The sequence below is a fragment of the Neoarius graeffei genome, chromosome 3 (assembly GCF_027579695.1).
Source record: "Neoarius graeffei isolate fNeoGra1 chromosome 3, fNeoGra1.pri, whole genome shotgun sequence".
NCBI lineage: Eukaryota > Metazoa > Chordata > Actinopteri > Siluriformes > Ariidae > Neoarius > Neoarius graeffei.
Genome location: NC_083571.1, coordinates 87,766,255 through 87,783,164, shown reverse-complemented (window position 1 = coordinate 87,783,164; position 16,910 = coordinate 87,766,255). Strand labels below are relative to the sequence as shown.

Sequence of the window (16,910 nt, the reverse complement as noted above, 5' to 3'; positions counted from 1 at the left end):
TTGAGACTCTTCATAGAGTAACTGCCTCACTGTTTTGATTGTGTCATCAGATACGGGGAGGGCAGAAGGTGTGTGAGGCCCATCACGGCATCGGAGGACAGGGAGCGTATGCCATAGCTCGCTGCTGCACGGGCAGCAGGGTGAAGTGCCATGCCAGTGCCAGTCTCCATGTGGGCATGGATGCAGAGTGCCCTAGCCAAGCATATCAGCTTACAGGTATGAGTTGTGGTGTGTGTGGTGGAGCCAAGGCTTTGGGATTATATCAATCAATCCACTATCAGTCACTCTCATCTCGAAAATGTCCACAGAGGAAGTAAATGAAACCCTGAGTTTGACTTCATCTATCAATAACCTGAATCTTTTTTTTGAAATTTGTCTAATTATTGTAAAAAGTTTGTTCAAGACATGGTTAAAGTACCTCCACCTGAATCCTGGGCTGCCTGCATCGTTGTGTCCGTATCTTTCTATGCTTTTAAATACTGTTTCTGTCTGCAGGATGCAGCTCTCACTACATCAGATCCCAATACGTCACACACCCCTCCTGGCCTCTCGATAACAACCGTAAAACATGTCCTGTTGGAGAAGGTGGGACATCACACGCGTCCTGTTGCCATGCCCCGAATCTGGAATGCCGTCTGATTGAACACCACCAATCTGAATTTACACAACAGGTAATTTCAAAGTCATGTTGTGAAAAACTACACACAATATCAAGGCACTTTTTAAGTGATGCATTTATTTAAAATAAAACAACTTCCTTTCAAAAGTTTAGAATCAGTGTATCCAGAATATAAGATTTTATATTTTGTTTTGAATAGTATCGTAGAACTATTCAATTTCATATAAATAGATGAGATAGATCATATATAAAGCTCTACAGTACAAAATAAAATGTTTCATTTCATTGGCAGAGAAAGAGATAGCATGAAGGATAGATTGGTCACCCTTATCGTGACACAGCGTAGACTCCATTAGCAAAGTCAACAGGGTGTGTTCTTTCTTCTGTTCAGAATTTCTGTAGGAGGTAGGCCCCAGACCATTGTAGAGATCATACCTGCCAAGTCTCATGATTTACCTGTGGGGTTTTTTTTTGCCTTTGTTTTGGTGGTCAGATGTGCCTGGGATAGCCAAAAGAGCCGCTTGGCTTTGTAGGCAAGCATCAGTGTTTTAAATCTGATGGAAGCAGCTACAGGAAACCAGTGGAAGGAGCACACCACAGGTGGGAGAATTTAGGGAGGTCGAAAACGAGCCTTCAGTTGCAAGGGTTGGACAAGGAGCAAGTTGCAGTAGTCCAGTGTTGACATGACAAGGGACTGAACAAACACCTGAGTAGCCTCTATGACTCAAGATGGACGGAGCCTTCTGATGTTTTAAAGCTTCTATTTCCAGTTGAGAGTACGCTGTGCGTGTTTTGGCTGCCACTTCTTGCCAGAGGTTTTTCTTTTTGTTTCTTCGTGTTTGAATGTTTTGTCCACCGGTTGTGGCGTAGCTCCAAACCCAGTTTTGGGTGATGGTTTTCTCAGGCCGGACAGCAGGGTGGTGGAGTGGTTAGCGCTGTCGCCTCACAGCAAGAAGGTCCGGGTTCGAGCCCCGTGGCCGGCGAGGGCCTTTCTGTGTGGAGTTTGCATGTTCTCCCCGTGGGTTTCCTCCGGGTGCTCCGGTTTCCCCCACAGTCCAAAGACATGCAGGTTAGGTTAACTGGTGACTCTAAATTGACCGTAGGTGTGAATGTGAGTGTGAATGGTTGTCTGTGTCTATGTGTCAGCCCTGTGATGATCTGGTGACTTGTCCAGGCTGTACCCTGCCTCTCACCCATAGTCAGCTGGGATAGGCTCCAGCTTGCCTGCGACCCTGCACAGGATAAGTGGTTACAGATAATTGATGGCTGGATAGATAGATGGATGGATTTTTTTAGGCCTTGGTCCGCCATGGGTGATGCGTGTTCTGCTTGCTATGGACTGTAATGAGCTCGTTGTTCTCCAACATTGGAGTTGCCCAGCATTCCATGTGGTGGTGCTTCTGTGCTTGCTTTCTGGATCCATTGTGTGACGTTCCGGATGCCGTTGCCCGGTGGCAGCTGTGCAGGATTTACCCTCGTGTACCATTTGGTGGGACTGTGGCCAGCTACGATCACTGAAATTACATCCTGACGTCTTCTGGTGGACTTTTTACCATTGTAAAGAGATCTTGGGTGTGAAAAAGGCACTATACAAGTTAAACTTAATAATAATAATAATAATAATAATATTAAAAAGCTGCATGACTGAGTCAGTATAGCAACATAAGACATCTTTGTTTGTATGCTGTAGCATTACAATTTCCCTTCACTGGAACTAACAGGCCCAAACATGTTCCAGCATGACAATGCACCTGTGCACAAAGTGAGATCCATGAAAACATGGTTTGCTAAGTTTGGAGTGGAAGAACTTGAGTGTCCTGCACAGATCCCTGACCTCAACCCCACTGAGCAACTTTGGGATGGGAAGAATTGTAACACCAACTGCACCCCAGGCCTCCGTGCCTGACCTCACTAATGCTGAATGATCACAAATCCCCACAGCCACGCTCCAAAATCTAGTGGAAAGTCTTCCCAGAAGAGCGGGTTATAACAGCAGTCAATAGGGAATAAATCTGGAACGAGATGTTCAGGTGTCCACAAACTCTTGGCCATATAGTGTACCTGCAATACTAAATGAAACATCTAATAGCTTTTGGTGTCTAGTCATGAAACTATTCTAATTTTTTTGTGATCCATCTCTCTTAGGTGGAGGTGTCCTGTGAGGACTCCTGGACACTTACAGGGTGTAATGCCGTGTCGCGTGGTTCCGTCACTCATGGAGCATACACACGAGGAAATACCTGCGTGATCCGGATGTTTGGAGGAGATAAAGGAGCTGCTGCTATTGCTATCTGCTGCAGATATCGGCCTCTTGTTCAGCAGAGCACCAACAATAACCAGGACACTTAGCAAAATAAGAGCTTATCGTTCTGTTCACTTGGGTCAGGTTCAAATACGAATGCTATACTGATCATGATATTATTTGTCATATTGTTCTACTCTGTAGATTGAACCACTATGCATTTCATTCAGGCTCAGAGCAGTTCAATAGAGATCTTTTAAAATAAGAGTAATGAATACACACACTAAGAGAAATCCGTTCAAGGGGTCTTTGTACAGTTGAGGTTTTTGTTTTTGCTTCCAAGAGGGATTCTACTGAAAACACACTAATATGTAGAACTCCACAACAGCGGGTTCACACAGTCTTTCGGCATTCCCTGTCGGAACAGTTGAACATTTTATACAATTGGGGGAAAAATGTTTAATCACCCAGACATTTATCTAAAGGTTAGGGTAAAGTACAGTTCCTAGTGGTGGCATATTTGGAATTAACCATCCCTAATGCTCAATTTCTCTCTCTGAAATACAAACCACTATAAGGGTTAAACTACTGTTAGCACTTACTTACTAATCTTACTGCTAATCTCCTGCTTTACTGTTCACTATGCTGGTTTCATTTTGATAAATCCTCCTATTTCTTAACAAAAGGCTGACATTTAATTCTTGCATGAATGCACTGAATGTAGTAAGTAAGTAAAGAGCGGTGTTCTCCCCAGGGATTTCAAATAGCATCCTGGTAAACTGTCATTTTGCAATAGCATTTTGCTTCTTGAAATAGCGTCAAAATCCACCCTATACGTTTCGTAAGTACTTTCAGTCGGTAAACAGGAAGTCGATGTGGGACAGTCCTGAAAATGGTATGCATGGTATAGAACCCCAAGCTGAAGCTCGGTACCAAATATCAACCAGTTGTGATTTGTAGTTGCTGAGAAAAGTGTGAGGAAAATTTTGTAAATCCACCCTATATGCTTCATAAATACATTCAGTCGGTAAACAGGAAGTTGATGTGGGACAGACCTGAAAACAGTACACACAGTATTGCTGGGTTTCAGTCACATGACTTCTTAGCGGTTTTACTGGAAGTGAAATAGCTGGTGGTCGAAACGGCTGCTGTAGTGCAAACAACTAGCGATAACTTATCAGAGTACGCTCATAATCTAGAAGCCACTGCTCACTTTAGATATATTCAGAAGATTGCTATGTGCAATGGAATCGACCCATACAGTCTGGGAAAGAAGGATTTGTCATACGATCTCGAAAACGACCCTTCAGTTGAGTTCCCCGACATCTCAAACTATCTGGTGTTGCAGACGTCCTTCTACACCGCAAAACAGATGAAAGTGTGGAAGAGTATGGAGGCTTACAGCTTTTTTGTATGTGGCTGGGTAAAGAACCTTGGTATCAAGTCGCTGCCAAATGAATCCTGTATTGTTTTTGCCTGTGTAAGTGGGTTTTTTTTTTTAAAGCTCTCTGTTCGCGTCTTTACAACGAAGCACTGCAAGTTGAAGTGTAAACAAAGAACAGTTCGCTTGATTCTCACTTGTGTTGGCTCTTATCTCTCAGGGAAATCATTCACAAAGATCATCAGAAACCCCTTTAAAGACCTGGATCTTAGTTAAACAAGACGGAGAAGTGATCATGGTGCATTGTAACTGTACGGCTGGGGAAGAATTTTGTCGCGACCTTCATGCATATGGACTTTGTGAGGAGTGAGGAGTAAACAAAGAAACAGCTGGGGACTTTAGCACTAAGTGACAAAAAAAAAGTACCGTAAAATAACGACACATCGCAAGAAAAGTACTTGGAAAACACTAAGGACGTAGCTGAGAGGGATGTACAAACCTTTCACCAAGTGATTACCTCAAACTCGAGCATGCTTCGACTCGGCTCCCTTCGATTTCAGTGAGAGGTTCAAAAGACACCTTTCTCGACATCCTTTTGTGAAATCCTGTGTTCATTCGCCTTTTTTATTAGTTCATGGGGAACCCTGAAGAAACTTTTATCAGTTTCACGGTTTGATCGAGTCGAATGACCTAAAACAACGCAAGCGTAAGGCATCTTTCATGCGAGCAATGCACCTTCTTCATACAAACGCTTTGTCAACTGAGCTTTGGTAGACCACCAGCTAAAGTTTTGAAGAACTAATGAGGCGGATGTGACGTCACGTGAAATCCAGCAATAGAACCCCAAGCTGGGCGGCACGGTGGTGTAGTGGTTAGCGCTGTCGCCTCACAGCAAGAAGGTCCTGGGTTCGAGCCCCGGGGCCGGCAAGGGCCTTTCTGTGTGGAGTTTGCATGTTCTCCCCGTGTCCGCGTGGGTTTCCTCCGGGTGCTCCGGTTTCCCCCACAGTCCAAAGACATGCAGGTTAGGTTAACTGGTGACTCTAAATTGACCGTAGGTGTGAATGTGAGTGTGAATGGTTGTTTGTCTCTATGTGTCAGCCCTGTGATGACCTGGCGACTTGTCCAGGGTGTACCCCGCCTTTCGCCCGTAGTCAGCTGGGATAGGCTCCAGCTTGCCTGCGACCCTGTAGAAGGATAAAGCGGCTAGAGATAATGAGATGAGATGAGAACCCCAAGCTGAAGTTCGGTACCAAGTGGCTATGATTTGTGGTTGCTGAGAAAAAGGGTGTTTCAGATGGATGGAGATGCGGACGGACAGAGGTGGTTAAAAAAAAAAAAAAACCAGTATATAAGAATAAAATGACTTCACTTGAGTAAAATCTTCAATTGCACAATCGAGATGAGTTTACTCTTAGCAAAAATTATAGCTGCACAAATTATAAAATGTTCTGCATTCCAGTTTTATTCATTTTTATATCAAATAGTTCCCATAATCAAACTCTGATTTACAAATTAAAATGTGGTTTGAACATGCATTTTTGAATTCTGACCATCCATACACACTCGGTAGAGGTGCAAGTAATAAAACCACTTAAGTGTGTCCAGCTCCAGTCAATCAACATTATTTTAAAAAAGGCTCAAAAGAGGGGAACACTAGTATACCGAATGGAAATACAATAGAATAAGAATTCAAAGCGTTTTGGTGTCTTCTTTACTCAAGCCTGTACCTGGAGTAGTCCTTTTGTTTTCATTTCTATTTGGCCAAAAAAAAAAGGGGGGGGGGGGGGATCCAGTGTTGAGTGACATTCAAGCCTCTGTCCGATCCCCGGGCTGATGCAAGCTCTTTCTGTGATGGGAGTCTGATGAAGGAAGTCAGAAGCTGAAATCAGGCCCGTTGAAGAGTGACAAGCTGTGTGTAATGGGAGATTGAAATATAGCTACATGTGGATTTCAGCATCAGATTATCCAAAAACTGGGGGGGGGGGGGGGGGGGACACCCAAGCAGTGAGTTCACCTGACCCATGTTGTTACGGTGATTTAACTACAGGCAGGAAAACTGTAGTCCGTTGATTGTTTAGAGAAAAGAAGAAGAAAAAAAAAGTCAGAGGGTCATATGGCACTGGAAGCAATAAGACCCTCGATTTGTTTCATGGTGATTGTGATCACATTTACCCAAAGAGATTGATGTCAAGGTTTCACAATTACATTCACAAACGTACATGCATAAGCAAAGAAGCACGCCAACAATGACTGGTGATACCGGGTTAAACGACAGCATTTCTCTTCTCCGGTTTTTTGTTTTTGCTCCATTGTCCTCACTCGTTTGAGGCTCGACGACAATACACTTAAGTTGGCTATTAAATGAGTCACGCGGCATCCCTTTCCGTTTCTCTTAGAAAACAAACGCCTTTATGCAACGCAGTGCTGAGATAAGTTCTTTTGTAAACATTGCATGAATGTCACTAAAGTGGACTAGACTAAATACAAAATAAGCAGCAACTGTCCTTGACACTTTGCTGAGATCCTGGCGAGAGAGAGAGAGAGAGAGAGAGTGTATCAGCATAATGAAAGGCCAGGGATCATGACAAGCACCAAATAGTCCTTGGCACTCAAGTTCCTCCTCTACACCCCTTTACTTTCTTTTGGCAACAGTGCCATTGTTGTTCTTGTGTGTGTGTGTACCGTGTATGCACATGGTATAAGGCAAACAGACATGGACAAACAAATACAGGCAAATAACTAGAAAATAGCTCTTGGCAAAGAAAACCCCTGAACAAGCATCCAAGTTAAAGCTCAAAGCGAGTATGAGGTTGACTGTGTGATCTGACGAGCTTACCCCGGTCTCGTAGGCATTAGATGTTTGATGATGTGTATGTGATTTGGTGAGTAAGTGTTCTGGACAGATGCACGTTACAGACACAATTTCTCTGTCTACACAGCCATCTCGAAACACACACAGTAACACAAGAGCCTAGAGTGATCCAGGAGTGAGCGAGAGACAGACAGAGAGAGAGAGCGAGAGAGAGAGAGCGAGAGAGTGTGAGTGAGTGTGTGTGTCTGTGTGCACGTGTCATTTATATTGACATCCACATGAAAACTAACAGGCTGCAGTGGCGGACCCACTGCAGCAAGCCTGAGACAAATACAGGACCAAAGAGGAAAAAAAAGAAAGAAAGAAAGAAAGAAAAATAGCAAATAGAGCAAGATTGAAATTTCACCTCTATAATAAGACGCCAGGTGGTTCGTTCTGGCACTTGTCATTCTGAAAGGAAAATTTCCACACGTTTTCCAACGCTTTCTTTTTACATACAAGTTCCCTGTGTCCACTGTTATCTGGTCAAGTAGTCGGACTTGTATGGGTTTTTTTTCTTCTCCTGGTGTGTGTGTGTGTGTGTGTGTGTGTGTGTAAGCTATATGCAGTGAGCTGAAGTGCTCTGAATGAACTCCACAAGTTTGGCCAAACTCCATAAGGTTTGGAAACAGGTTCTTAATTTCCAAGGACGTTGTATCAGCTATCACAGTTGTTATGAATTCTATGAAACACACAATTCAATCTGATTTCATGCCCCCGTCTTGACAGTGCCAAAACGAAAAGGAAAAAAAAAAAAAAAAAAAAAGAGAAAGCAAAGCAGCAAAGAACATGGCCACTCAATCGCCTGTCAAATGTCACCTTCTCAGACCTGACAAACTGAAGTCATATATAAAGTGCATTTAAAAAAATACCAGCGAGAGAGAGAGAGAGAGAGAGAGAGAGAGAGAAAGAGAGAGAGAACTCGTCTAAGAAGAACAAGTTCCTTTTAGAGTTGATTACGAGGCACTGCTCAAACAAAAGGGAAAAAAAGTATAGAATTCTTAAAAATATTATTTTTACATTTGAAATTACACCTATGGAACACAGCTTCAAATTTTTCATGAATGCATCTCTTATTATATTGGCAAATATCCACAACCAGTGTTCTTTTTCTTTCCTTTTTTTTTTGTTTAAAACACCCTTCCTCAGCACCACTAAATCCTGCATGTGTATGAAAAGTGACACAAAACAAAAACCTCCTCCATATTCTACTGAGCTTGGGCTACATGATGGGATCTCAGTAAACACACAATATCCAGTGAGAGTTAAGCTCCAGTCTCCTCAACCTCAGCCTTGACCAGCCACAACCATTCCCCGCCCCCCCCCGTCCCATTTCTTCACTTCAGAGCAACTTGCAGTGAGAACTCTCATTGGCTGGGTTTGTGCCTCTTGTTTCCTGATTATCCGTTTCCTGTCCCCCAGGAAGCCAAATGCAGTCTTTTGATTGGCTGCTTGGAGCTACAATATCTCTCCATTGGAGGGAATCTTGTTTTTTGCTTGTGTAAAAAAGTGCCCCTATTGCTGCTGATGAGAGTTAGGGGTCAACATCTTCTAAATCACTCTTAGAATCGCCCAACATCATCGGAGACTCCGATCCCTGAAGAAAAACACAGAAAATGAAAGAGACGTTATAATGCAGAACAATTTAGACAATTCCCTGAACTGAGAAAAGAATGAAAACCTGAGGCTACAACACGCGCTCTTGTGCTTCCGCCAAGAATCAATATTCCATCATGCAAGCTGCAGCTGAGTGGCAGAAGTGAGGCGGGATGTTCTGCCTTATAACCTGCAATGATGTGATGTCTATTCATTTTTGATAATCATGTTGATAACTCTATGGAGGATTTTCACATGACGTCATCGCAACTGTGGATTTGTCTATCCAGCCATGTTGCTGGGCGAGCTTTGTGTTTGCGCAAGTGATCGTACGCCAAATTCAGTAAACATCTACAGATAAACTTGCACATCTCTAAAAAGTTACAGCCAAAAGAATGCCAGAGACTTGTAGTGATTTTGGATGTAATAACAGATGTGGAAGTTAAGCCTGGTTTAACTTTTCACCACTTCCCAGAGTACCCAGAAAGATGAGAAAAAATGGTGAGTTGCAGTTAAATGGGATGCCAACAAAACATTCCTGTGTGTGTGGAGAACATTTTATATCAGATTAGTGTGAAAGCTCTGTGCAACGTTAAAATGTATATCTGGATGTGGGCGTTGGATGCGATATATATATATATATATATATATATAAAACCACACAGTGGGGCAAAAAAGTATTTAGTCAGTCACCAATTGTGCAAGTTCTCCCACTTAAAAAGATGAGAGGCCTGTAATTTTCATCATAGGTACACTTCAACTATGAGAGACAAAATGAGAAAAAATAATCCAGAAAATCACATTGTCTGATTTTTAAAGAATTTATTTGCAAATTATGGTGGAAAATAAGTATTTGGTCAATAACAAAAGTTCATCTCAATACTTTGTTATATACCCTTTGTTGGCAATGACAGAGGTCAAACGTTTTCTGTAAGTCTTCACAAGGTTTTCACACACTGTTGCTGGTATTTTGGCCCATTCCTCCATGCAGATCTCCTCTAGAGCAGTGATGTTTTGGGGCTGTCGCTGGGCAACATGGACTTTCAACTCCCTCCAAATATTTTCTATGGGGTTGAGATCTGGAGACTGGCTAGGCCACTCCAGGACCTTGAAATGCTTCTTACGAAGCCACTCCTTCGTTGCCTGGGCGGTGTGTTTGGGATCATTGTCATGCTGAAAGACCCAGCCACGTTTCATCTTCAATGCCCTTGCTGATGGAAGGAGGTTTTCACTCAAAATCTCACGATACATGGCCCCATTCATTCTTTCCTTTACACGGATCAGTCGTCCTGGTCCCTTTGCAGAAAAACAGCCCCAAAGCATGTTTCCACCCCCAAGCTTCACAGTAGGTATGGTGTTCTTTGGATGCAACTCAGCATTCTTTCTCCTCCAAACATGACAAGTTGAGTTTTTACCAAAAAGTTCTATTTTGGTTTCATCTGACCATATGACATTCTCCCAGTCCTCTTCTGGATCATCCAAATGCTCTCTAGCAAACTTCAGACGGGCCTGGACATGTACTGGCTTAAGCAGGGGGACACGTCTGGCACTGCAGGATTTGAGTCCCTGGCGGCGTAGTGTGTTACTGATGGTAGCCTTTGTTACTTTGGTCCCAGCTCTCTGCAGGTCATTCACTAGGTCCCCCCGTGTGGTTCTGGGATTTTTGCTCACCGTTCTTGTGATCATTTTGACCCCACAGGGTGAGATCTTGTGTGGAGCCCCAGATCGAGGGAGATTATCAGTGGTCTTGTATGGCTTCCATTTTCTAATAATTGCTCCCACAGTTGATTTCTTCACACCAAGCTGCTTACCTATTGCAGATTCAGTCTTCCCAGTCTGGTGCAGGTCTACAATTTTGTTTCTGGTGTCCTTTGACGGCTCTTTGGTCTTGGCCATAGTGGAGTTTGAAGTGTGACTGTTTGAGGTTGTGGACAGGTGTCTCTTATACTGATAACGAGTTCAAACAGGTGCCATTAATACAGGTAACGAGTGGAGGACAGAGGAGCCTCTTAAAGAAGTTGTTACAGGTCTGTGAGAGCCAGAAATCTTGCTTGTTTGTAGGTGACCAAATACTTATTTTACCGAGGAATTTACCAATTAATTCATTAAAAATCCTACAATGTGATTTCCTGGATTCTTTCCCCCCATTCTGTCTCTCATAGTTGAAGTGTACCTATGATGAAAATTACAGGCCTCTCTCATCTTTTTAAGTGGGAGAACTTGCACAATTATTGGCTGACTAAATACTTTTTTGCCCCACTGTGTGTGTGTGTATATATTTTTTAGACCTAATGCTTGGCTCAACTAGCAGCATGTTTGTTATGTACTGATAATGTAGATGAGGTTAAACACCATAAACTATGCTAGCTCTAGGCCCTGGATTGTTTATTACTATTAGAAGTCCACATTTGAGCCTACCTTTGTCACAATATGGTATTTTTCTTTATTGGGAATTTCCCATAACATGCTGGAATGAAACCTGCCTCAAAATATTTGTAGGCATCTGTACTTTTGTAAGCCTTTAGCATCGCCAGTGTATTTAGAAGTCCCAAATACTAAATAGTTCAGGATGTTGTGGTGTCCCAAATTCGGTAGCTGATTTGCTGAACACTTTTCAAGTGGAATAAATACATTTGTGGGTAAATTAAGAAGAAGCCTTTATTTTTGTCACATGTACATTCAAGCACAGCAAAATTCCTCCTCTGCATTTAACCCCTCTGAAGCAGTAAGCGTGCACAGAGACGCGCACACACGCACGCACAAAAAGTGGGCAGAATAAATAAATACATTTATGGGTAAATTATATGGATCTGTGATGCCTGCATGTTTCAGCTTTTGAATGTAACGTGATCTGCTGATATAATGTACATTTTTAATCATTTCAGAGAGATTGCACTGACTGCAATCGTATCGATTTTTATTATTCACTGTCGCTGCTGTTTCTTTGTTTGCCCGGCAATATGGTGGACGCTGCGTGAAAAACAAACCCGTGACGTCAGTGAAAGACCTCTATAGATGGAGGGTGGTTTTAAGGTACACTATATGAGCAAAAGTTTGGACACCTGCCCATCACACCCATATGTTGCTCTTCCTGAAAACGTTGCCACAAAGTTGGAAGCACACAACTGTATAGAATGCCTTTGTGTGCTGTTGAATTACACTTTCCCTTCAGTGGAACTAAGGGACCCAAAGGCATTCCAGCATGACGATGTCTCTGCGCACAAAGAGAGATCCATGAAGACATGGTTTGCCAACTTTGGTATGGACTGTGCCCCAGGTCCTCTCGCCAGACATCAGTACCTGACCTCACTAATGCTCTTGTGGCTGAATGAACACAAATCCCCAGAGCCACGCTCCAAAATATAGTGGAAAGCCTTCCCAGAAGAGTGTTAAGGGGTGTTCACACGGCAACTTTTACTCGGGTGTAGCACCGGGGCTGCCCCGGTAGAGCGTTCACACGGTACAAAGTTATACCGGTGTAGCCCCTGAAAGCTGCTTAAACCGGTGCAAATCTAACCCTGCTCGGGAGGTGGTTTAAGAACTTTACTCTGGAGTAAATGCTAGTTTGCGGGGTAGCACAGAAAATGGGACGTCTGAACGCTACAGGGGTAGACTCGCTACGCGTGAGGAGAGTTGATTACATACGGGCATTGCATAATTTGCATCCTGGTATTTTGCACTTCCAAAATGGCGAATATCAACAACAAGAGAACTGCGTGTCTTCCAGTGTTGCCAGATTGGGCGGTTTTAAGTGCACTTTGGCAGATTTGAACATATTTTGGGCTGGAAAATGTCAGCAGTATCTGGCAACACTGGTGTCTTCATCCACGTTGTTTTCCCGGCGCTTGGTGATGCCATGACAACCGGAAAAAGGAAGCACATTTTCACACATGCGCATATTTCATTTCCGCATTATTACTATCGTATAGCACGGTCGCAAAAACTGCCGTGTGAACGCAAGTGGGGCTGCACCGATGCTAACACGCTTCTCTCTAGTAAGCAGGTTTGTGACGTGTGAACGCTCCACAAAATTGACACCGGTGTAAGATATATCGCAACAAAATACATCGGTGCAGCATCGATGCAAATATGTGCCGTGTGAACACCCCTTTTGTTATTATAACAGCAAATTGGGACTAAATATGGAATGGGATGTTCAAAATGCACATCATGGTGCGATGCTGCAGAGTCCACATACTTTTAGCCATACAGAGTACCTTACTAATGCCCTGGTTGTATCATGATATTGTGACTCCTGATTTTCCACCAAGATTCTCTCAAAGACGGTTAGCGAATGAATCTGATCAATGTTTGTGAGCTCGCACTAAGTGCAAGCATGGGACCAACTGCATCAAATTTATAAGACCTCCAGAAGGTGCAAATACCCTCAATCAATATTCCCTGGAACAAGGCCCAGGACATATCCATTTTACTTGCAACCCTGTGGGAGGCTGCAGCCCTCTGCTGGAATAAGCGAAAACAATACCTTCAGTATTGTTCCGACTGTGAAAATTTCATGACTGGTTTACCCAAGTGATGCACAGGCCACGACACAAACAGCTGTCCCAATCCCCGCTATCCTGCCAACATTGGACTGTACATACACTACCGTTCAAAAGTTTGGGGTCACTCTGAAATGTCCTTATTTTTGAAAGAAAAGCACTGTTCTTTTCAATGAAGATCACTTTAAACTAATCAGAAATCCACTCTATACATTGCTAATGTGGTAAATGACTATTCTAGCTGCAAATGTCTGGTTTTTGGTGCAATATCTCCATAGGTGTATAGAGGCCCATTTCCAGCAACTCTCACTCCAGTGTTCTAATGGTACAATGTGTTTGCTCATTGCCTCAGAAGGCTAATGGATGATTAGAAAACCCTTGTACAATCATGTTAGCACAGCTGAAAACAGTTGAGCTCTTTAGAGAAGCTATAAAACTGACCTTCCTTTGAGCAGATTGACTTTCTGGAGCATCACATTTGTGGGGTCGATTAAATGCTCAAAATGGCCAGAAAAATGTCTTGACTATATTTTCTATTCATTTTACAACTTATGGTGGTAAATAAAAGTGTGACTTTTCATGGAAAACACAAAATTGTCTGGGTGACCCCAAACTTTTGAACGGTAGTGTAAATTCTTGTTATAAATGACCACTGCTCTTTGGAGCTCAGCGTATTGTGGTTCAGCTAGCTGGCTAAGCCTACCGTTTGGGGACAGGCTAGCCAAGAACAGAAACATTCCTTTGCAAGATAATGTGATGGCAGCAAAGGCGAGTGCTCTCTGACTGCATGGCTGGCTCGCTCTGCTAACAGTTTAGCTAAGCTGCCAGTTGTGCTTGTTGCCTGAGTGATGCTTCCGAAAGCAAGAAAAGGTTTTAGACTCAACAGAGGACATTGTGTCATGGGTTATAACACAGGAGAAAGTCAAATCTCCACAACACATCATGTCTGGCAGTAACTGAATACTCATTCTGGAGGCACCTGAAATGAAAGCTTAAAAGTAGACAGCGTTTCGATTTGATAATATCGGTGAAATTTCGTTCCCTCTGAAATTTGGTCATTGTGATGTATGTATATTTCTGTAATATCTATAAAAAAAAAAAAGGTCATTCTGTGGCTGGGAAGTTATTTAATTTAAGGGAATTACGCTCAACTTTCGTCTTCTTCATCTTTTGGGTTTTACGGCAGCTGGCATCCACAGCGTTGCATTACTGCCATCTACAGGTTTACCTTTGACCGTGCACTGACTGTTACATCATTCTGTCGCTAAACGAACAGCTGATCACACCGAGGTGCTTGCTGACCGTCGATATTTATTAGTTTGGTCCTGTTTCTTTTCCTTCACAACATAACGTCTTTTCTTCTCTTTCCGTTACTGTAGTCGGTCTTTCATGTTTCATTCGCACACTCACGTCTGCCATTTTTCTCTCCGTATCAAATTTGTATCCTACAATGCCTTGTGCGAACGGGGAAAGCCCACCACGTGATGCATGACATAGTATCTTGAATTGGGTCATGGTGAAGCAGGAAAAAATAGCGGAGAATTTCGGGCCATGTGGCCTTAAATTCATTAATTGTTCTATTTAAAAACAACAACAACAACAACAATTTTATTAGTTTAAGTCTGTGATTCAAATTCAGTAGCTTTCGGTCCACGAAACAAAAATAATTGGATGTCAGGGAAAATTCTTTGTATGACCTAAACCTGAAAAATCTGAAAGGCAGTATAGCTTTAAGATCAGAAATATATTACGCGTTAAATCTCTATAATTTGCATTTTACCGTCATCCGGTCTTTGAAGGCTGGGTGAAACTAGAACAGCTTTAGCAGAGCATTTTCTCAGATCTGTAGCATCCAAAGACCTTCACTGAATTTAGGTTATACAATTATAGATTAAATGTTTATTGATGGAACAACTGTTCTTAGGCTTACATTCTATTTATTATAATTCATATGTTTGATTCAATGTGCTTTCTAGTCTTTTCAGTACATACAGGGAAATAGAAGATTATTCCTTCAACAGTCAAAAACCTAATGAGCAATCTTTGCTCATCATACACACACACACACATATACATCATGATTATGTGTTCACATGTATTCATCAAAAAGAGTGTGTGGGATATTCAGGTGTTACCTGTCTGAGGCTGCGGTCTGAGTTCTCATTAGCTGGGCTGCCATCAGAGCCATTACTGCTGCCAGACTGGTCCTTCTCATTCAGTAGAGCTGTGGCATAGGCCAGTGTATCCTACACACACAAACACAGTGACAGCCTACACAAGGTGGAAGGAAACACTAAGGGCACGTCAATGTATAAATGAGAAACTTCATGCCTGTGCTGAGATGGTCCGTTGGAAGGTCTTAGCCGTGGATGTCTCATTGGACACGTTGCTCTGAGGTGTCCAGTAATGCTCCGACATCTGTGAAAATTGGAGAAAAATGCACTGATGAACACCTAAAAGACGTAGTGCTTGGGAGAAAATGGGATTGTTCAAATGGTATAACTTTGTCAGTATCTTACCTTTTTCTGCAGCCACTGCACTGCCCAGCTCCAATGCCCCGACAGCTCCTTGAAGTAGTCTTTAGCAGGCGCACACCTGGCCAAAACAAACAACGATTTAGTTTTGTGCAACAGCACACAAGACATTCTACCAATGGACTGCGTACCAGAGAATTTTCCAATAAAAAAACAGCAACAAGAGTGCTCTTGAATACCCCCCCAGGAAAATTTTGAAAAATAAGGCCTTACAAACCACTTTTCCTGCAATCTGAGCTGTAGTAGATTAAAAAAAAATATATCTGTTGTCTTTTTTATATATTTACATGAAAATATGTTTCAAATCAATAGGAGTATTGTTTGAATTCAAAATAAAATCACATTCTACATTCAAGGGTATGGTGATAATTCATGATCAACAAAGATGACAAGCTAAAGTCACATTAAACTTAAGTTCTATTAATTATCAAAATGTTCATATATTAAATAAAATTTCTTAGGGTGACTGACCTTTTCTCCCTATGTCCTCATTAGTTGCATATGATTTCTTCAAAAAGTCTTTTGAAATATTTAAGTTTTCAAAACTGTCAGCATTAATTCAGATTTACTGACTATCATAATGTTCAATGTATTAATTGAGTAAACTGAGGCATTTTGAGTAAAAAAGCCGATACGAAAGAGAAACGTATTTTTGAACAGTAGCGACGATGAGCATGTGCAAGTTGCAAGTTTCAATAAAATAGAACGGATGTGGGTACTTCTGTAAGAACTGTTATGATTGGCGATCATGCTCTTGCCATCGATGTTTTGGCCAATTACATTGTAGATAACACGTATTCTACCGCGAGACTTAGCGAGACTAAAGATGGCGAAAACGTAAACATGTAACATCGTCGTAGGACTGAATTATGCTTGAGTATCACGAAGGAACATACCCCAACCCCCTCAATAAATGAAAAAAAAAAAATCTCAATGGATTTGGCATAATATAAAAAGGCCGATTTTTACTCAGAAAAAGCGGAAATCTGCCGAAAAGCAGAAAACTCTCATCCCTGCATACAAGAATCCTGTCAAGTTTCGTGAAATTCCTCCAAAAATTATGAGAGTTGATTTCAGAAGGCGAGTACCCTTCCCAGGACGGACATCGCCACGACATAATCCCACTTGGGGCCTTTCGGACAGCGAGGGATAATAATAATTCTGAGGGAAGTTGATTTCAGAAAG

At 42.3% G+C, this 16,910-nt stretch overlaps 2 protein-coding genes across 6 annotated transcripts in view; one reads left to right on the top strand and one right to left on the bottom strand.

The window, feature by feature from the left end:
- Window positions 1–3,546, top strand: part of pcsk9 (proprotein convertase subtilisin/kexin type 9) — a 40,808-nt gene extending 37,262 nt beyond the window's left edge. For all 3 annotated transcript variants that reach the window (XM_060917599.1, XM_060917600.1, XM_060917601.1), the window contains 3 exons: window positions 51–216; window positions 496–671; window positions 2,765–3,546. In XM_060917599.1, the coding sequence (XP_060773582.1) occupies window positions 51–216; window positions 496–671; window positions 2,765–2,968 (546 nt within the window). In that variant the 3' untranslated portion in view covers window positions 2,969–3,546. The remainder of the gene's footprint in view (window positions 1–50; window positions 217–495; window positions 672–2,764) is intronic.
- usp24 (ubiquitin specific peptidase 24) overlaps window positions 1–16,910 on the bottom strand; it is a 278,284-nt gene that overhangs the window by 6,630 nt on the left and 254,744 nt on the right. Inside the window, exons 64-67 of one of the 3 annotated variants that reach the window (XM_060917598.1) lie at window positions 15,711–15,786; window positions 15,523–15,609; window positions 15,327–15,437; window positions 5,679–8,690 (exon numbers count right to left, since the gene is read on the bottom strand). The exons of the other annotated variants lie outside the window; for them this stretch is intronic. Coding sequence (XP_060773581.1) covers window positions 8,628–8,690; window positions 15,327–15,437; window positions 15,523–15,609; window positions 15,711–15,786 — 337 coding nt within the window. The 3' untranslated portion in view covers window positions 5,679–8,627. Of the gene's footprint in view, window positions 1–5,678; window positions 8,691–15,326; window positions 15,438–15,522; window positions 15,610–15,710; window positions 15,787–16,910 lie in introns of those variants that run through there. 3 annotated transcript variants of the gene reach the window in all.